The sequence below is a fragment of the Haliaeetus leucocephalus genome, unplaced genomic scaffold, assembly GCF_000737465.1.
Source record: "Haliaeetus leucocephalus isolate CR32 unplaced genomic scaffold, Haliaeetus_leucocephalus-4.0 Scaffold555, whole genome shotgun sequence".
Taxonomy (NCBI): Eukaryota; Metazoa; Chordata; class Aves; order Accipitriformes; family Accipitridae; genus Haliaeetus; species Haliaeetus leucocephalus.
In genome coordinates, this window is record NW_010972991.1 from 3,694,328 (window position 1) to 3,716,454 (window position 22,127).

The window sequence follows — 22,127 nt, forward strand, 5'->3', positions numbered from 1 at the left end:
TCTCTCACACACATACCCCAACACTTGCACCTCATCTGTTTCCTTCAGCTATATCCTTGTGTCCAGAATTACTGCAAAACTTGTTATGAGTCTAACAGTGTAGCTTATGTCTTTGATACAGGAAACTTTTGCCATTTTCATCTTTGGAGCAGAGTTTGCCTTAAGAATCTGGGCTGCTGGGTGTTGCTGTCGCTACAAAGGATGGAGAGGGAGACTCAAATTTGCCAGGAAGCCTTTGTGCATGCTGGGTAGGCGTATGCTCTCTACTACTGTTCCCTGTTATGTCCTTTTCCTTCTGAGCCAGTGTGGGGGGATGTCCAAGAACCAGTGAATGGCAGTGCAAAGAGCCCTGAAATTAGATCTGCCCTTTGGGCTAGGACCTGTGTCCTGCTTGGAGTAGTTATTTGAAGTACTCAGCAATAATGATTAATTTGAGAGACATTTGGGTAGCTGGTCAGTGAGAAAAAAATGGATCCTTCTACCATTCAAACACATTTTCCTTGTCCTGAGTCCCACTGCATTTTTCTTAAGGTCATCCCCAAATATACCTTGTCTGCTTTCAGTTTCAAACCGCTTCATATCCCAATCCTATACCATCTTCCCTAGTCCTCTTTCATATTCAAATGTTGTGTTTTACCTTCGTAATATTGGTCTGCATTTGCAAACAAGTATCTTTGTGATTTCATCCATGTTATTTTTCAGGCTTGGAAGGAACTGCCTATAACTCTCCATAAAACTACTCATGATTTATGTTTGAATCCCTTCCTAAAACTCCCCATTATGTCCACAAACCAACCAGCCAATATTTAGGAGCTCACTCTGCCCTAAGCAGCTGTCATGCGCATCCACATTCATTCACTGTTTTCAGGACTCCTTCATTTGTTTCAATGCTCTTCAGGCCAAGCGCTAGCTTTTTGTTCCTTATTTGTACAGCACATAGCACTCTGGGGAGCTGTGGTGTTGCAGCTATATGAATACATGTCACTCTATTCCCTCTCCCTCCTTTTGTTCATTTTGTGGGTCTAAAGGGTAGACAAAATTGGAACAAATTTTCCTTGTGCATCTGTGCTACTTTCAATCTAGTAGTGCTCCTTTGGGTGCTACTGTTGTATAAATACTTCTTATACTTTTAATAACATTGTGAAGGCAGTAGAGCATGTTGTGAGCAAGTGGGATACTGTCTCATGCCTTCTCGGTAAAAGTGTCATCTCACTTCTGAGAATGAATCTTCACTGATATCTGGGTAAAGAACAGAAAAGTTCCCACTGGATTTATTAATATCATCTTTTGGTTGGCACAAGTTTGTTTTGAGAATGATTGAAAGTGAAATCTGAAATCCATCCAGTGCCATTCTTTTTGACTGGAAATACAGTATGAAGACAATTTAAAGACTGAGTGCTCGGAGAATGTTTGAAGCCTTTTGGTACCACTTTTTTCTTGTATATGTATAGGACCAAAAAGCAGGGGGGAAACAAGGAAAAGAAAGAAAAAGAAATAAAACAAGAAGAAGTGATGTGATTTGCATTTCTAACCTCTTCAGTTGATCAGCAAATTGGCCCTGTGAGCACTTACAAAAAATTGTAGTACTGGCTTTGAGATTTTAATGGGAAAACTCAGCTAAAAGAACAAAATACTAGATGCACTATCAAAAACTGAATTTCTTATTTGCTGACCTGTTCACTATGGTGTTCCTGTGGGACAGATGAATTGAAGGTTGTTTTTCTGTCAGCATTTGGACACTGTTTCTGTGCATCCCTAAGCTAGCTCAGACAGTGTCTCAAGTCCGGTGCATTGATCTGTAAATAGATTACGAGGCTTTCTGGTGTGTTCTGTGCATGATGCCGACTGTGTGGCAGGTGCAGATATCTGTTTAATTGGCAAGAGAAGGGATTTTTTCAGGCAGCTTTAAAATTTTCCTAGGGAAATTTGCAGCACAACCAGATGGGATTAAGAAGCAGGTGATGGGGCCACTTTTGTTGGCAGGCTTTGTTCTTTTTGCCTTGCAGATATCTTTGTGCTGATTGCCTCAGTGCCAGTGGTTGCTGTTGGGAACCAAGGCAATGTTCTGGCCACATCTCTCAGAAGCCTCCGCTTCCTTCAGATCCTACGGATGCTCCGAATGGACAGGCGGGGCGGCACGTGGAAACTTTTGGGATCAGCCATTTGTGCACACAGCAAAGTAAGGGAGGAGCTTGCATGGCTCAGCTGGGTTTGGGGGAGTGACATAGAAGGGAAAGAGAGGGCATGCACAGGTACAGCAATGCCTTGGGATTATGTCTAGTAGTTCAAGCAATAGTTTTGTCCTTTCAGCTTTGTTCCTTCTTCCATTCTCTGAACAATTTCTGCCCTTGTTTTACCTTTCTCTACTCAATAGTGGTGCTGGGAAGTGACAAGAGAGTGTTCATTCCCACACTCTTTACAATAGGAATTTTGCCTTTACACTGAATGAGAGCAGGGACATCCCTTTAACGGTGAATTATGTTGAAATCTTTGACAGAAATGCCTCTGTAGTTGCAACATGTTTGTAGTGGCTTCTCAGACTTGTCTGATCAACAGATGGAGCAGGACTCCGGAGGGATGGAAAGAGGCTGGTTAGCAGAAAAGTGGTTTCAGAGGAAGCTACTGGTATAATTTCTGTTTGGAAGCATGGGTCAGACAATACAAAGATGCACACAGTGTGAACCCAGACAGACAAAATTTCTAAAATCGTCTTCACTTGGTATAAATTGATGCTATAGCCAGACATATCCTGTCTCGCACCAGACAGATATGTTCTGTTCTTGCATTTTCACCAAACATTATTACAAGTTAAAAACTATCTGCATAAAAATCCTCTCTAGATGAGATTTCTCATCTGCACAGGGTGTAGAAAAATTGCATATACTCTATGCTACATACTGCTTTTTCTTATCCATGAATGACATTCCTGACATTTTAGGGGTTTTTGAAAATTAAAATGCCAGCTGGCATAGCATAATTAGACTTTGATTCTTTGTAGTGGCTGATAGGGATACCCACCCTGCTTCATTTCATACCAGCTTCTGTTTCTTCCCCATATAAACTTGCTGCAAGGCAGGTGGTACATAAACACTTATGTCAAAAATGTTTCTCAGGAAACTGAGATCATGGAAGAAGTCTATGTGCCAAATACGTTGTTTAGAAATTGTTTAAGGCTTCATTGTGTGGGATTTCATTCAAATGTTCCTTGTTTGATTCCTCACCACCACCTTTTAGACCTCAGCTGGCTGAGGGAGATAAGAAGGGTTTGTGAGAACTTGGCTTTACTGGAGACACTAAAGAAACAATTTCGATAACAAGGTTAGCCAACAAATTTCCTTCTGTGGTTGCACACCAAAAATTAGCCAAGAAAGTTGATTTATCTCAAGACTCAATTATGAAATTGTCAGCTACAGCTTTTTTTTATTGTGCCCCCCCCCCCAAATGCAGTTCTCAGAAAACGAAAGGAACTGGAATATTGATTTTTTTACCCACTTTTGAAGAACTTTACCAAAAATGTTTCTGCTTTGTTTCAGACATTGCTGGGATTTTAAATTGGGTTGCCACCCCCCCACCTCAGTGGGATTAGCCACACACTCCACTTTAGTCACTCTCTCTAAAACAAAGAAGCTCAGGTTTTATTTTCACACAGAGGATTTTCAAGGTCTGCTCTTATTGCATCAATTCATGGTGAAAACAACATTCATGGTGGAACCTGCTTTGATATGCCTAAAGAGAAGGAACTGCATCCTGCAGCCTTGGCTCTCTGGAGGTAGGGAGAGGGCAGAGCTGTTGATTTGCTTGCCAAGACTGACCAAGCCCAGGGGCAGCAGGAATGGGAAGAGTCAAGGTCAGGGACAGAGCCCTGTAGCGCCCTGTGTCATGGGTACAGCCAAGCCCTTAACCCAGCTTTATGCAGAACTACAACTGCAGATTGCTCCAAGCTGTTCCCAAGGAAGATGCCATGTAAGGGCTAATTCTTGTAAATCTCTGCACTAATTCCCAGTAAGTGCTGAGCTGGACTGGTCATGGACTGTGTCCAAGCCAGCGGCGACAGCTCTGCTGTTATCTTTCGCGCTTCTCTCTTCTCCTGATGTTTACTCTGCTACTGTGGGTATTGAGACTTTTCAGCCCCTCCATTGTCCATCTATTTCTTTTGCAGGAACTCATCACTGCTTGGTATATCGGGTTCCTGACGCTCATCCTGTCGTCGTTTCTTGTTTATCTGGTTGAAAAAGATGTTCCTGAAAAGGATGCTAATGGGGTGGAGATGAAGGAAGAGTTTGAAACCTATGCAGATGCACTGTGGTGGGGGCTGGTAAGTGACTCAAAAAATACCTTATCCCCTCCTTAAAAACTTTGTATCCAAGAAGAGAAAGTATTGATGTTAGGGATTACTGTATAAGTGCTGCTAAATTTGGGTGAGAGGCATGTTACTGGCATAACATTACCAAAGTAGGGATGCCCCTACAACCAATTAACTGAACTTATATCCCTGTTGATTTTCAGTCAGACAAAGGCTGAAAGGAGGTGCTTAAACCTTCTTCAGAAATCAGCCTATGCTCCTGGCTTCTGGGAAACCTCTTTTCTAGTGGAGTGTCTCTTCAGGTATAACTGCACTGGCAGAGCCTATGTCTATGGGAGGACTAGCTCTCATGACAGCAGTATCCTGCCTGTGAGAGCTATGTCCCTCAGAAAATGGGAAAAACAGAGCTGGCCAATGGACTGTTCTGTTGGGCTAGCAAAGTGCGTCAAAGGTTTGGGCAGTATAGGTAGTCGCTCATGGAAGTTTGGTCCATAAGGAGCCAATGACTGAGGATGTCTCTGGATTCAGATGCAGGAAATAATAGAAAAATGTTTCTGGAAAGGATAACTCAACAATTGTCTTGTTACATGCATTCCCCCAAATCACTCAAAGAATGCTGTTGGTGGTAGGATACTGAGCAAGAGGCACATTTAATACATCTCTTCTTGTCCGTTCTGATGCAGAGAGGAGTATTGGTTTGCAACACTACTCATTTGATCACAAAATTTTCCTGCCACCTGGTAGAGAGAATTCATGTTGCTTTGCTACCAATAGTTAGGGGAGTCTATATCATGCTGTGACTAAAATTCAGCAGCATATTTTTTATTTAATGCAGTTCACTCATAAATGGCAAGATCCCTCCCCCTTACTATTAATCAAAATGTCACTTGTTGCATGCAACACCTGGATATTTTCATATCCTTTCATATCTAGGACAGTTAGGTAGAGTCTCACTAGTGAGAAAATGTACACAGTTGGAAGTCAGCAATTGTGCAGGAAAGGAGTAAGTTTTCACAAAGTCATCTTTGTTTTAAAAAGACTGGGACTTCAGAGACAGGTAGTCCTGACCGGTTGCTAAAGCTCTGCAAGCTGTTAACTGCCAAGTCCCACTCCTAACTGTGCGCTGATGGGGAGCAGGAGACTGACTCTGCATGCAATGTCACGTGGAGTTCCCTCTCAGCAAATGCATCCTAGAAAGGCAGCTGCTTTAAGACTAAATCCATTGTCCATGGTGCAATGCCTCTGGACTATGATGCCATTAAAAAAAAAATTGGTTGGCCCATTGTCAAGATCCTATTTCAAGAAGGTGTGCATAAGCACCCATAGAGCTAAGTGGGTTATGCTGGTTTCATGATGACATTTAAAGCAGATCTGTTGGCTTTTTTTTTCTTATGGGAAGTCCTGGTCATTCTGCCCACAGATCACCCTTGCTACGATTGGGTATGGTGACAAGACCCCCAAAACATGGGAGGGACGGCTGATTGCAGCTACATTCTCTCTCATTGGAGTGTCTTTCTTTGCTCTTCCTGCAGTAAGTACTTTTCCCCTCCTCTGTTAGCCATAGCCCTGTGCTATGCCCTTGCATAAAGAAGGTAAAGTGATCAAAACTGCCAGTGGAATCAAAATCCCTTTTTAAGACGTGATTCAGACACTTGAGCTGGTCTATATCAGTAAATCAAACTCCTTTCTTCCTAATTTTGCATAGAGCCTATTTGGAATAGTATGTCACCACGATACTCCTCGAACCGTGTGTGGGCATTGCCTGGGACAGTGCTAGCTGGCACAGGACAAAATTAATCCGGGAAGTGAACACTCTGGGAAATCACAGGGCAGTTCATGAGCCTCTACCCTGGCTCAGTTTAGTTTACTGGTATTGACATAGCCACGCAACACTTATTTTTAAAGGATTTGAGGCCTGTTGTTTTAATAATTAGGGTTGGGCCCATCTTACCCAGCTCTAAACACTTGCAAGACAGAGATCTACATCTGAGTGATCATCACAGGCCAGTGGTCATCCTTTATAACCAGTGCAGCTCTGCAGAGCATTTCATCTCACCTGTTTCCCTTTTTTCCTAGAGAAGATCTCTGACACCACCACAGAAGTGCTGTTTCTACCCACTAAGACTAAAGGGAATTTAGATAGCAGGTGACAGTACAGGTATTTTTGATCTAGCCAGGTGAATCCTACTCTGGCTGCTTAAGAAATGGTCTCTAAATTGCTTTTGAAAGTATATTTGTTCTGTTGTGTTACATAGGCCAAATATTTGCCTTCTCTACAAAGTCCTCAGGTAAGAATAAGACAAGATCTGGGTGAGATGGACCAAACAGCAACTGAAACAATCCCAAGTCCAGATTTTAGGATATTTTTCCTTTAGATCGAGACTTGGAAAGAATTTCACAGAGGATGGGAAGTCCCACACACCCAAATCCAGAGTATGGTTAGCATAGCTCTTTTATCCCACAAGCAGAGTTTCACTCTACCCTGAGTGGAAAGTAATACACCACCTGGAGACCTCCAGCCTGGAAAGGCAGTAGACATTCAACGAGTCTGTTGTGGACCTTAAAATTATTTGGTGTGGCCTGTGGCCCTTGAGAGGATCATGACAAACTCATTGTCTCATGAGCACAGCAGTGGGAAAGGCATGCTGTACTGCACAAAGGTCCCATGTAGCCATATCCATCTCCATCTACAGACCTGTTTCCTCTCATTATTAATCCATTTTTTCTGTGTAAGAAATGTCTAAAATATTGCATCACTCTATGCTTTCAGGGCATTTTGGGGTCAGGGCTGGCACTGAAGGTCCAGGAGCAACACCGTCAAAAACATTTTGAGAAAAGAAGAAAGCCAGCAGCTGAACTCATTCAGGTTTGCAGCTACTTATCTCCTCCTTGAAAGTGTTGTGTATGAAGACTGCTGCATCATGTTAACAAGGGCCACCGCTTCCTCCCTGCCCAAATTCTCGTTTCCCATTGTGGGAGGGGAGAATCTGTGTTTGTAAAGGAGTCAGTTTTTTCACATTAAGCTAGATAATCTAGTGGTCCTTGCAGTTTTTGAGGAATCTTTCAACTTCCAGAATATCTTTCAGAAGAACAGTGTCTTTAGAAGAAAGGGTCTCATCTGCTAGCTTCTGGAAACCAACCAACTTCTGCATCAGTGCCACGATATCACAGAAAACAAGCTGTCAAAAACATATTCTTTCCAAAATCCAGGTTTTGTTATTTCCCTTGAGAGAGTTCTTTTATGTGCAAACAAAGTTATGTTGCTATTGATGTGAAAACAGCAAGAGAAATAACACAATAGAAACTGACAGTTTCAATCAAGGCAAATGACATACACAGTGGATGTGGTTTGTAAAAACAGAAACACACCCTGGATCTCCTGTTATGCCACTGGACAATCAGAGGATTCAATGCGAAGAGACTCCTTAGCTCACTTGGACTTTGTTATGAATTCAGAAAATTAAGCTTAAAATTACTAGTCAGGGGACTGACAAATTTGACAGTGTTACTCTTAGTAGGTGTGGAGCGCACCCTGATGGCAGTGAAGTAAACTGCAGCATTTACACAGAGGGACCCAGAAAGTTTCTGTGAGATCAGATGGAAGCATTGGTGCTCAGGATCAGACCAGTCCTCAGGAGAAACAGGCTGAGTGGCTTCTTATGCTGTTCTCATTAAAAACACTAGCAAACAGAAGGGGCTGCAGGGATGAGTTGTGAATTGAATTCACCTTTTAAATTAAAGCATCTCCACTTATCAGGTAGCTAATTTAGCTACAGTATTGTTTAGTTATGTGCTTAGAGAATTTTCATTGGACCTGAATGCTGAAATAGAAAATTGCTCAGGAAAATTTCCTCTGATGGTACATTAGATAGTAAACTAGCTTAAGCACTTCCAGAAATATTGGACAAGTCCAGCAGTGCTTGAAGCTCTTTTAGACATACCAGACAGAAGAATAAAACCAGTTTAATCAAATGTAATATCTCCTTGATGTTGGTGGTTCTGTCCATGTCCTGCCTCCTTTAACAGTCCTCCCAGATCATAAGCCAGTGTCAATAATTTTGCCATATAGTAACACTCATTCAGTATGGCTGATTAGTAATTAATTTCCAGATAGTCAGTCAGGTGCATCATTATGTTCTTTGAAACAATCTGGCTGCTGTCAGCCTGGGGAATAGCTTTACCTAACACTAATTATTTCCTCTCCTTTGTACTTCAGGCTGCCTGGAGATACTATGCTACTAACCCCAACAGGATTGATCTAGTTGCTACCTGGAGGTTTTATGAATCAATTGTATCATTTCCATTTTTCAGGTAAGTGCATTGTCCACCTCTCCATCATAATTTTCTGTGAAGTATAAGTCAGGGCAGGAAACATAAACTTTATATATATATTAGCGAGGCTTTTGTAGGAAACAGATAATTGCCAGTTAACTTCCTGGCTGAGAATGAAAAGCATGTTTTTGGCTTCTGGATCCATTTCTTCTCCCTTCCCCTGGTGGGATGTAACAGGGGCACATGGATAACTACATCAGTGGCTCTCATGTTGGCATTAAATAAAGGAGAAGGCTGCGTCACCATCAGCTTCCCTTTGTAACGCTCTGGAGTTTATTGCCCTGGAAATCTCAATTTCTCCCTCTGTAATTTTGATCCTGATAAAGTTTTATCCCGGATTTCAGAGGTGCCTGTATGTCTCACACCCTCTATGATGCAGTTGTGTATTTTAAGATACAGGCTATGCTGAAAATTCTTACTTTTCCTTCTTTAATTCAACTAGTCTGAGAATTGTGTTGTTCACAGAGGCGGCCATGGCATGTGAACATAATTAATGCTTGTTAAATGCTTCTCTTTTGGCAACACTAATTGCTCAAGGGGATGGTTCAGTGGAGGACAGCCAAAGCATGTTTAAAACTGTCTTCCACTGGAACTATGAACTGAAGGTTCACAAGAAAACTTTTCTGGGGAGCTGGGGTCATGGTTTTATTTTAATAACCACTTCTGAGTTCAGTGGAAAGCGTTCCATAAAGACATTCAGACTTAATGGATGCTCATATGTTTATGGATATGAGTCTGTCTGATCCTCACTTTTCTTGCCTGTCAAACAGGCACCTTCCTCACCTTGAGGTCTTAAGATTTTAAAATGTTGTCCCTATGAAAGCCAAGACTTTTAGCTATAGACTATCAGCTGCTAATAATGGGCATTACTTACCCAAGTTTGTGCTTTAAACTTTCATTCTGGACTTGCTGTTATACCTCATTCTGAAAAAAAGTGCCCTTAAACTACTGCTCAGCTCAAACAGAGGTCTCCACATGTAAGTTGTGCTCACTGTACTAACACTGCAGCTCCAGCTGTTGCTCAAACCTGATTTGAAGAAACAGTTCAAGCTCCTGCCTTCACAACGGGCAAATTACAAATGCTAAATCTTTCTTTGTTTTATTCACAATGTATTCCTTTAGGATTGATTTCATGTACATCAAAAAGGAAATTTCTAAGAAAAAAGTGTTTAATTAAGTCTCAGTACATTTCTTTCCTTTCCTCTATCCCTTCTCAGTCTATCTATTCCCACATTATCCATTATAGAGTCATTTCTAGAGGGTTTCTTCACCTCAGATTTTGTTCAGAGAATAATTCTCAGGCTCTCCTGGAGTCTAGACTCATTACTGTGACTTCAAGCTTGTTCATTGTATGTAGGTTCTTCTGTGATTCAAATGCGACCTGAAATTTAATAGGTGTTTTGCAAATAAGGTCCTGGGAGAGAGGGCAAGGGAGTTCACTTCCCACCAAAGACTGGATTGCCGGTCTAAGCGTCACAGATTGGTTTCAGGAACCTATATCACTTTCTTTGCTTTATGGCTTGTTGAAAATGTAGCTTTTATTCTGCTGTCAGTTATGATCACAGAACAAAAGAGGTATAAACTATTAGCAACAGGTTAGTAATTTACGTTCAAAAAATCTACTGAATTTATTATGTCTTTATTCTCTCCTTGCTTTCTTGTATTGCTTCCTCTCTTCTATAAAAGGAAAGAGCAATTGGATGGTACTGCCAGGTATGTAGCTGCTATTATTATAGCCTTGTTTTAATACAGTTATTGGAGGATGCAGGTTAAATGGTTCTTTGTGGATTCATGACCTGTTAACCAAAACATGCTACTAACACCACAGGTAGTCATTAAAAATGATTAACCAATCCATTTCCTAATTGCTTGCTTTTCTCCCAATTTAACAACACAGCTAAAATGCTAATCGTACAAAAGCAGTGTTGCTTGCTGATTGTCTGTAAACAGCTTTATTGTTTGTTATGAATAATCATGGTCTAGATTTCTCCTGATCCATGCCATAGAGTCAGGGTTTAGCATCCAGAACATTCTGGGGTGAATTTAAAGTTCTGCTTCATGTTATTGCTCAACAGTCCTGCGCAGAGCAATGTTGTGGTGTAAGGGACCAAGTCTATATCGATTCACCATGTGCAAAGATTTCTTCACGATAAATAGTAAGATGGATGGCTAAGATGGATCAGCAGGATAGTCAGTCTCTCTGGCAGTACTAAAAAGGCTACATTAGGTTTGAGGCCTTGGTCCCACCCCTCCTGAAACAGATGGGAAAGCTCCCAGTCACTTTGGGGAATTTACAAGCAAAGAGAACGAAGGAATCGTCAATCCTAATACTGGTCAGTCACTGATGACTACAGCAGAGCAATCATTCCCAGTCAACCTGCAAGGTCTCAAATGGAAATGATATATTTATAAACCCCTCCAGCTAAGTTGCAGATTCAAAAGCACATAAAATAATTCAACCTCTTAGGTTGAAAATGTGAAATACTTAATGCTAAACTTCTATCAATGGATCACCCACAATGAAAGTCAATAGCAATTAAAGGATAAATGGTTCCACAGACTCGTGCCGAAGCTATTTCCATTTGCATCCACATTTACAATGGAGAGAAAAAGAGTAAGAATTGTAGAAAAATTTGAAAACTGTTAGTCAGAAGTCAGGCCTGGGTTCCAGTCCCTGGCCTGATGAAAAGTTATCTTTTCGGTTTTTTACACATTTCATGCAACACATGACAGCTTCACTAAAGGAAGCTGAAAAAAACCCAGATTTACACTTGCTGTTCTATGCATTTGGGGGGATCAAACCTCCTTTAACATGAAAGAAAAACCTATATCAAATTTTCTTACAATACAGGCAAGTGCTGTAGTGCCAAGTTATTGGGAAAAGATGACTTCCTCCTCCTGCCACCATTATCACGAGCTAATCTGCTCCTCTTCAAAGACTGCCTGGAGGGGAGTTACCTCATTTGTGAGCCCTCATGAACCTTAAGTACTATACATCCATGACACTGCCCAGGCTAAACAGTCATGAGCAAGCTCACTTGCATTAATGTAGATGTCTGGAGATTTTAGCCACCTCCAGTGCTAGCAGGAGCTGAATTTTGGCCCTTAATATGTAGGAGAGAGCTTAGGAGCTGAAATCCTTTTGAGTATGTAACTCCATACCTTGAGCCAAAACGTGTTCTGACTCAGATGCAGCAGCAGATTAAAATTAGACAAGTGAATGATTGCTGCAGTTTGCTGTTGGTCACAGCCCCCCTAGAGAAGCTCCCGCACCTGCAGTGACAGAACAGTTCATGGAGTAGCTTCTGAGTTACTGTATCTTTCAGGCCAGTAGTAGAAGTCATTTTATGTTGATGCACTGTATTAAAAATGGAAAAGTACGACTCACAGCTCAAAATCTTTAAAACTGTAATCCCAAGGCCCATCTTGCTTTTATGTTGTTATATATGTAATAACCTTCAGCAAAATAATCAGTAAAACTGCATTGGAGCCTTCCTGTTAGCAGGACTGTGTTTATGGAAATAAGCATTCAATAAGAGGGATTGGAAACCCTCCAGGTAATCAGACAAATGATGGTACTTGTGGGAGCATCCACTGACTTCAGTAGACATGGGACTGAGCCATAAAATCTGGTTGTTTTGACAGTCCCACCTCCCATCTCTCATAAAACTCTTATTTACAGACCAGATAATTAAAAAAAAAAAAAAATTCCTCTTCCTCCTACAGTGATTTAGTATAGAAAGTATTACTCGTACTCCACTGCAGTTTGCATTTAAGGCTGTATTGAAATAAATGAGCACTAAGGGAATGCAGTCCTACTGGAGAGAAGAGCCCATAAGTGCACTCAGTCTCCAGGTTCTTGGATCAGTTAAGTACTTAATGGGAAAGCTGTAGTAATAAACCGCATTGTCTGAACGGTGGTTGATAAAGGAGAGAGAAGAATTGGTCCAAAGCTTTCCCAGAAGAGTCGGAAAATTTAACTAGGTAATAAACTAGAAAGGAGGCCTGGCTGTGTGAAAATTTGAGGATGGGTAGTGCTTTAAGTGGCAGGGTTTCTCTTCAGTGATGTGAAAGCTCTTTAGGAAACCCAGAGTCGTAGAGTTGAACTCTGTGACAGATCCTTCTAGGATCTCTCCTCGGAAGCAGGACCTCGCATCATGACAAAGTCACAGCTAGATGTGGCTCCTTGCTCTTAGACCATTTGGGAAAAACACAGGGGAGATAACAGAGTGGAAAAGTCCATTTCAGAAGCTGGATCCCAAGGCAAGGCTGCAGGGAAGGACTTGTGATAGTAGAAAGCCGATTAAAGTTTGGCAGCAGCCCAAGGTTTTATTGAAGCTCCCTTTAAACTAAAACTGTGAAGATGTGAGATATGACGAAGAGCACATTGGACTACCTTTGAACTAGACAGTAGGCCAAGTCCTGTAAGCAGTGAAGGGAATTGGTACATATGATGCTGCTCTGTTAAGAATAGCATTTTCCCTACATGCCCTGTATAGTCCCCCAAACCAGGAGGAACTGGGGCTGTGCTATTCATTGCTCACTGGTGGGGAGTTTAGTGACTTCATGCCAGAGGTGCCACTAGCTTTTTCTTCCTTAATCAATGCCTAAATCTACCAGCCCATGAAATCTCAGATAGCGATTGCTCTTCTGCATGTATTGCAAAGCCTTTTCATCTGTTCAGCTCCCAAGAAGGAAGATTTCTGAGAAAGAGATATTAATGCTTATTTCTGCTGGAGTGCGGCAAATCATTCGGTAAACATTTGGGTGCCCGACTTACATTTAAGGTGGGCCTTTGCTTGATGGACATATTGTTTATTTTGAACCAACTTTTTATGTCTATGTTTGAAGAATGAATTGTGGGCCTGATTTTTCAGCGCTGTTGTTAGCAGCTGTTCCACTGATTTTGACTAGCGTCAAAGCTTTGACACTTGCATATACAAGCACTTTAGCAAAGGATTTTGAACTTTCTCCTAGGGTCTTGCTCCTAATTAGCATTGTCCAACTGTAGAACTAGACATCAGGAGAGCATTTTCATTCCTAGATCTATTATTATTTGATTGCAGAAAAGTAATTTATCTCTGTTTCATTATCTCTAAAAGATAAATAGTATTTCTCTGCCTTTGGAAAGTTGGTTTGATTTTTTTTAAGTGGCAGAATTGGTGCTAGTCCTTCCTATTATGTGAGTATGAAAGAATGCATATGATGTGGTGCATTTTTGTATTGCCAGTAGTAACAGCATAATGAAAATAAAATCATACTTTGCAAGGTGGAAAATTTCAGCCAGCTTTTCTTCTTAATACACCTGCCCAAAACAGGAAGGAGAAAAAAAGCCACTCTGATCTTCACACTTCATTAACTACAAACGAAAGGCTGTTCCCATTCTTCTTCATAGAGCTTTTCATGGGTATTCATTAACCTCTCATCTTAATAACTTTTCTTCACTTTACAGTAATGTCATGTTTAGTAGGGAGTCATTCTTTGGATCAAGCCTCACAAGAAAACTTAGGTATATACATTCAAGTAACAATTGAGCCTTACTCTTTTCGTATTTCTTGCATGCCATTCTCTGCCTGCACTTTCTGTTTTTACTACAGTAGTTCATCTAACCACCATAAAAAGTAAGGTGCGATAAGACTGAAAATTTATTTAAGCATTAAAAGAAAGTTGCATGACCTTGCAGATAGATCATTGTTCCGCTGTTCAGAAAACATGGGATCTAATCCTGGCTCTGCCAACAATCTGCTTAGAAACAAGCGCTTTTCTCTGTTTCCATAGAAGGGGAATGATACTAACCTACTCTGCAAATCATTTAGAAATTTATTGTAAGAAAAATACGCTGTAAGAGCTAAGTACTGTTCCTTATGTAGTCCCAACCCTGTCAACACAAATTCATGCAAGTTACTTTGCATATGAGTTCAGTGGAACACCATCTCCACATGTGTATTTGTAGGTTCTGGTTCAGCAAATGGAAAACAAGTGGATGCTTTTGATCATCTGAATAAAGTCAGTAACATGCTTAAATATCTTGCTGAACTGTGACCTAAGATGTGGGGCAAGAACTTTATCGTCCTGCAAAGAGACATAGAAATAATTTGTGGCATTTCAGGAATCTGAAAGACACTTCATCAGAAATAATAATATTTTGCCTAAATTGTCAAGCATTTTATTCTACGCCACACAAACATCTTGCTGTCATTCAACTTTAGCTCATCATTCTCATTCCCACTTCATTCCACAAACATGAAATCATCAACACACGACTAAGCTTTTCTAGCCTAAGCTCTTCCACTTTTGGTGAGCTGCTAGTGAATCACTCTATTTTTTAATTGGATGATTGGCCTCTGCATAATAGTCAAGAGATTGATTTTGCAGTTTAGTTTGCTTTCCAGTGGTTGATACATGGAGATACGTTCACTGCAAAGTAAAGAGTGTGTCAACATCCATATCGTTTCTACCTACATTGCTGGCTGCATCCATTGGTGAAAAATATCCATCCTATTTTCACAAAGAATTGAACTTGGATTTTTCTCCCCATGGATTTGTGTCACATTGCTTTTTTTTACCCATTTCCAATCACTTTAGAAAGTGTGGATGAGAAGAGGGGCTAAGCAAAGGCCCTTATTATGCATAAGGGCTCTTTCTCTTTCTGAAGGGCATCAAAGTTGAGCCCAAATTAGGACTTGTGTTCATGTTTCTGGGCAAATAATCTGGATGGTAGGTGAGTTTGGATTTAGAGTCACGCCTACACTTAAATACCCATGAGGACATACACCACTAAAGAGTGTGGAAATTGGTTGGCTTAAAAGGGATGTTTCCTCCTCAGACATTAGAAACTTGCAGATTTAGACCTCAAGATTCAGGGTGCAAAGTGGCTTTTTAAATGAAGACATTAGTTGTCAAGAAGTTGCAGTCCATTATTTTGAGTCTGAACATTTTTGTGAGGTCCTCTCTATAGAAAAGACTGTTACCTGATGAAAGGGAAAGCTGATTAGCCAAAGTTCGGAAGTACCTTGGAAGTGCAGAATGCTCTTTGGTTTATATTAAGAAAATTCATGGACTCTGAGATCAGTTGAACATGTTCACTGCAGGATTCATGGCTGTCGTCATAACATTAGTTTTTGTGCTAATTTCTGTTGGGAATAGTTCAAAGCAGAATACTTCTGGAAATTTCATTCAGAATGTTTGATTTTCCAAAGCTAAGTTCACCCATATAGATACAGCTGATAATGTACTAAAATACTGGAGCAAATGTGACTGCCTTTTGCTTCCAGTTACTTGAGATCAACTAAATCTAGTGATTAGCTAAACTGCAAAAAATATGGAAAAATTTCCTGATTATTATTAGTCCTTGTTAGGTGAAAGTGGTAAATACATGGAAGAGGGCTATGTTTGATTCACTGTTAGCATTAATTCATTATTTTTCTTCTCATACATGTACCATTTGTTTATGAAACTACAATACTAGGCAAAGCACAGAGAGGAGAGTATCTGGCTTGCATGATGGGATGTAACTGCACTATTTCCTTGCATGACTGTTTCTGGAAAAATATTTCTAGTTCAGTGGTTCCCACTCTCTTCTGAGCAACAGTAAAACATCTGCTGCAGAAGCCAGCCATCTCTTGTATATTCAGCCACCAAATTCATCTCTCAGATGGTCTGAAATAATTCCCACTGCTCTTGGGGAACAAGAATCTGAGAGCTGAATTTTTCTTTGGGTAGGAAGCTTTCAAGCCAAACTGTCAGCACTGCTTCTGCCTTTCTCCCTTTATGGTGGTCTGTATCTACCACAGAGTTAAGGAGTTCTCATCCTGGGACTCCAAAGACAAAGGTTTTGGGAAAATTTTTATTCCACCACAAGGGAGAAGATGCAATAGCATGCAAGACAAGCAATGGTGACATATCCCAAGTTAGTCAGAGAAACTACTCTGAACATTTATCAGCATGTTTGGGATGTATTTGAATCCCCCACCCCCCCAGTTTCTGGAATTGCGCTGGAAGTCGGGAATCACATTTTATTGAATGTAAGGAAGCCAAATGAAGTGGGACCACTGTCCCAAGGGGAGGAAGAGTAGCTAATATCAGTAGGAGGATTCTGAAAGACAAGCAGCAGTACATGAACCTGTGGGTGGGAACCACTGTCCTAGCCACTCTCATGAAGGATGATGTGATCTGCGCATGCTTCATACTCTGAGACTGAGCCATGCGCATGCTGTTTTAATGAAGGAGATTGTGTCATGAGAACCAATGTTTCCTAAGTCTTTTTAAAAAGCACAATGAAAACAAAAACCCCAGCAGACCCAGGTTTCATCCCTTGGAAATGAGAATAAAGTTAATTTTTTTTTTTCTGATGACAGCTAGTCATTATCTGGAAAGAAGCTTGGGTTTTGTTTTGGTTTTTTTCTTTTGTATACAACATACTGTTGTATTTTTTCATGTGAAGCTGATGAATTATTTTCTGATGATTCTACTGCTCTGGCTGCCTGGATATAAAAATTGTCTATATTTGTTGCATAAACATACTGTTATGAATCTGAATGTTACTTTAAGGGTTAATCATCAGGATTCAATTAATGAGAAAGGCTTCGGCTCAGGTAACTTTAACTTAGACTAGAGACCTGATTTTTTTAAATGACTTCTTATTTAGATCTTTCTGTAGTCAATAACAAGAGACAAGGTTCCCCAGCTGTAAAGTCATCCCAAACTGAAATGGAGCTGAACTGCACTCTATAAGTTGATAACTTCCCACTGATTATAGAAAAGGGTCTAAAGATTAACCTTAGACAGGACATTTAACTTTTTAACCAGCTTATGACAGATAAGATGACTTCTAGCTCCTAAACCTAAGATGCTCAAGCAACAGTCTTGGGACAACGGTTTGCTCCTAAACTGACACTTATCAATGCGGATAGTTGAGAAACTCCCTAGAAAGAGAATTTGGGAATGCTTTTGGTTCATATTATCTACCTTAAACCCCACCCCACAAAAAAAAACAAAAAACCCCAAACCAATACAAAAACCCCAACCCCCCAAACCCCAAACAACAACAACAAAAACCCACAAATGAGCGTGCCTACATATGCAGTGGAAAATATCACTACAAATAAGTGGCTTTGTGTGCTGACTGCAAAGGAATATTTTGATCTGTTTTGATCTATGGGGAGGATATCAAATCTTGGTCACTCCTATTCTTGTATAGCTGCATATACTGCCTATATTTCTGTCCTATATTGAAAAAAACAATCTGCAAGATTAATGTTTTGGATACTTTGCATCATCCACTGACCCTTTTCCTGCTGGTCTGATCCCTACAGATCCTTGCAATGCACTTTAATCTTCCTTGTCTTTTGGTAAGGAAGGCAGTTATTACAGGAGTTTTAAGGGGAAAACTTTCAGAGATCTGGATATGTATTTTGAAGGACTAAGCAAGTTTCTGGAGATAGAGTCAGAGGCCACATGCAATGACAATTATATTTTTCTAATATAGTATTAAACCACTTTTTATAAACAATAGCAATCATCTGTCTCACCTAGTTTTTTGTTTCTTCATCTTTTAAGTTCTCTGTCTTAAACACATTCTTCTCTTGAGAACTTCTCTGTAGTGTTACTAAAACAAATCTTGTGACATTTAATACTTTACTCAAAGCCAATGCGTAGTATGTGACCACTTCTTGCCTTTGAGGAAATCACCTCATCATCTGAAATTATCTGAGTTTCACTACTAGATTTCATCCTTCTAGGAGCTTCCTTCTCATCCTGGAAGGTCTCTCCAGAAGCTCTTGAACCAAGACATTCAATCTTGAAATCCTGAAAAATAGGTGGACTACAGTCTCCCCTTTCATCTGAGATTCATCTATCATTGGTGACCTATTAATCCCCCCCCGAGGAAAAGCTGATCTCCACAAGCCTGTTGTACATACAATTTTTTCAGGCCTAGGGCAAAATGTCTTCATTTTATTATCACTGAATAGATCTACTCATCCTAAAACTGCTTCAGTTTCTTCCTTCTTGTAGCTTACTTCACATTCTCCTTCAGTCTACAAAGATTACCACCATGCCAAGCATGCTTAATTGCTGTCTTTTTTTCCTCACACTGAAGACATCACAAGCTCACTCTCTCTAACATCTTCATGCCCATCAGTTTATATTGCCTAGCTGACTCTTTGTTATCAGTCGGCTAGATTTTTGGTGTATTTCTTTGCACTAAAATCCTTTTCAGTGATGTGCCATGATTCCAGCCTCTTCTTGACAGTCCTTCTGGAAATTAATTCCTCCTTCAAACTTTTATTTGTTTACTAATGAGACATGAGAATTTATTTTTCCTACTTGCCCCCCCTCTTCCACCACCCCCCAGCCATTCAGTTGAATTTTACTTCCTCAGCTTTATTTTTCATATCCTTTCAAAACTTGCTCATTAGCTGGCATCTTCTGTATATATTTTTTCCTATATATGGTAGCTAAGTGCTTGAAGAATCCAAATTTCACAGAAATGCCATGGAGTTAAGACATCTGTCTTATAAAGCACTACTGCTCTCAAACCTGGCCTCTGAAACAGAGACATGAAAGTGATGCAGAAAAGAGATCACAGGATTTTCCCTATCTTAGTAGAACACAAATCACTTGTTGTGACTCTTCACTCACCATCAGTTCAGCCTTTAGAGCACTTTGGTGGATCAATCAGATCAAGATTCCAACCAAAAAGCAAACACTATGGAAACCATTTTTTAAATAAGTTCTTAAGACTGAACATGAGACTGCCTTACATATTCTGTGGTGACTAATTTGCCACAGATGTCAACAAGTAACATCTCATATTTTTCTACAAAGAAAGTAATTGCTGATTTTTGCTCTGTACATTTGTCTTCACTTTGTATATCTTCCCTGCCATGCCATGAATTCCTCAGGAAATGACATTAGGGCAAAGTCTCAGTAATATTGGTACCATACACTTAGACTGTTCTAATTCTTCACTCAGATACATGCTTTTATCTTCTCACATCATTGACTTGAGTCCTGGCAATGCTGATATATCAGGACTAGTTGTGTGTCTCCATACTCACACAAGTCCTTCTTAGTTCTTAGTCCTACTTCCATACTTGCACACACATCCACCCATCATACATGCAATGACATGGCAAGTGTCTGAATTTACTAGGCTGCAAAAATTGCATTCACAAGTATTGTCATGTTGTCAACAAGAAAATTCAGAAGGCCTGAATAAACATCCCACGCAAAGGTTTAGTGCTTCCATATTTTGTGACAGGGTAGCCCATATTTCATTACCTCCTGGTCAAAGATATATTAATCAGAAACAAACAGTAGAGGTGAGGGCCCCAGTAATTCATATTAGAAAACCAACCAACTGATCAAAAAAAAAAAACCAAAAGCAACACAAAAACCTGCAACAGCTGTGATGTTCAGTGCTCAGGTCAGGTAGTGATTTTTTATGCTGTATTATTGCAGTATTCCTACTAGAGTCAGCACTCTTATGAAAGCTGCAATGTCATCATATGTGTCTTTAAATCTTGCCTTTATCATTTTAAAAGGAATGTCCTAAGAACTTTCATTGTGGTGGGTTACTGCAACAGGCAGAGCTCTGAGATAGAAACAGATCCTTCTTTCAAAGAGGTGCACCAGTGACACCAGAGATCGTAGGACATACAAATAATCCATCTGACCAAGATAACTCCTTAAACAGAGGATAAGTAGTTCTGTGAGCGTGAGACCCTTCACTTGCAAAGTCTGCACACAAGTCTCCATCTTTGTCCACTACGTCCTTGCATGGTGGACCCTCCCCACACTTGCCTCTCCTGCCAGCAAGTTTAGTGGCTTCAGCTGAGCATACTACACCGATATTTCTCTGCATACCTGTGAAATCTCTTTCTTCTGGTCACCACTGCTTTTGTCCTTCAGGTCTGCTCCCATCTGTGGCTCCCAGAAGCCTGCCAGCTGTGGTGGCTTCTTCTCTACCCCCACTCAACCTGCTTGACCTGGTGTCCTGCACAGAACTGGCTCTTGACCATGCATGCACAATTCACCTTTCCCCAGAGCTGTCCCACACTGCAACATCCAGGAATGGGTTAACAGGCAGGCTTTCTTCCCATGGCTTAGCCCCACATTTTTTTTAACAAATGTGCAATTAACAAATACTAAGCAGCAAAGTGAACAAGCAAATCAAATATTGATACCCTCTATGACCTACAAAGTTTTCAGAGCATATATAAGCTGATATACTCACTAGCAAATTCCTTTTGTGATGCTCTTTTCAGTGGTATTAGTAATTGCTTTTAAGACTGTTACAGTTATCAGGCTGTCAGAAGGGTTACTGATGCTAGTAAGACAGCAGGTAGATGCAATGTCACTGAAGGACAAATGTCTTTGGTCAGTAAATCTGTAAGAAGACGGTGCAAGGAATCATCAGAGGAACAAAGGATGTCACTTCACTGCAATTCGTATAGGTCACCTCAATTTCTAGTACAGCGAGAGATGACTGAAAGTGAATGGTGGAGAGAACTCCATAGCCTGCCCTACCATGCACCTAGTAATTGCTTGGCAATGCCTTTCCAGTGTTTTGGTGATGTTTTGTTTGGTTCACAGCACATCTGACTTTCTTTTACTCCTGGCTATGCACATGAGTTATTGATTTAATAGCCTGCCACAGACCCAGTAGTTAAAGAAAGCACTGAAGAGGGAAGGCCAAGCATCCTTATAATTAGACTATATAACTGCCTAAGTAGTGGTGTTTCTCTTAATAATAAATCTAATGCTTCAGACATGCTCTGGGAGTTGATGCACTGTGATGCATTACATGGAGAAGATAGCAAGACCCTCTGGTAACATTTTCAACATTGATACAAAAAAATGCTCATAAAAAGCAGTTAATTATCTGTGGAGCTTAACTGTTGCTTACAAAGACATTGATGTGTTATGGTAGCCCCAGCAGTGTCCTTGTGTACAAAACATTTATTTACCCCATTATATACTTAAAGCATCATGAAAAAATTAAAAGTGTACAAAGGAGGAAAATGATTACTTTTGCTTATTTTGTAGCCAAAAGCTGGGTCTCTTGGATCGGGTTCGTGGTACCAATACTAAAGGAAAGCTATTTACCCCTCTGAATGTAGATGCCATTGAAGAAAGTCCTTCAAAAGAGCCTAAGAATATTGTCTTGAATAATAAGGAGCGTTTTCGCACTGCATTCCGAATGAAAGCGTACGCTTTTTGGCAAAGCTCAGAAGGTAGCCCATCTGTGTTGATTTCTTTCTATCCATTCCCTATTCTCCCCATTTCACTTTGTTCCTCTGCATCTTCTGTTGAAGGTTTGTGACTTTCTGGGCCAAGCATGGCTGGTGCCTGGTTTTACATGACACGTTTGGGGAAGCCCCAGGAAATGAATGCTGGAGTCCAGGCAACACAGTGCTTGAAATAAGACAATGGCCCTCCATAAAACCAGCAATTGATAAGAGATAAAGCCAGTGGTGGAATCAACCTA

General features: G+C 40.5%; 1 protein-coding gene across 1 annotated transcript in view; it reads left to right on the plus strand.

Moving 5' to 3' along the window:
* The window catches only part of KCNQ3 (potassium voltage-gated channel, KQT-like subfamily, member 3), a 34,628-nt gene that overhangs the window by 1,811 nt on the left and 10,690 nt on the right, over window positions 1–22,127 (plus strand). Inside the window, exons 2-9 of the mRNA XM_010577116.1 lie at window positions 122–248; window positions 2,007–2,179; window positions 4,160–4,315; window positions 5,724–5,834; window positions 7,074–7,169; window positions 8,520–8,614; window positions 10,322–10,348; window positions 21,686–21,873. Coding sequence (XP_010575418.1) covers window positions 122–248; window positions 2,007–2,179; window positions 4,160–4,315; window positions 5,724–5,834; window positions 7,074–7,169; window positions 8,520–8,614; window positions 10,322–10,348; window positions 21,686–21,873 — 973 coding nt within the window. The remainder of the gene's footprint in view (window positions 1–121; window positions 249–2,006; window positions 2,180–4,159; window positions 4,316–5,723; window positions 5,835–7,073; window positions 7,170–8,519; window positions 8,615–10,321; window positions 10,349–21,685; window positions 21,874–22,127) is intronic.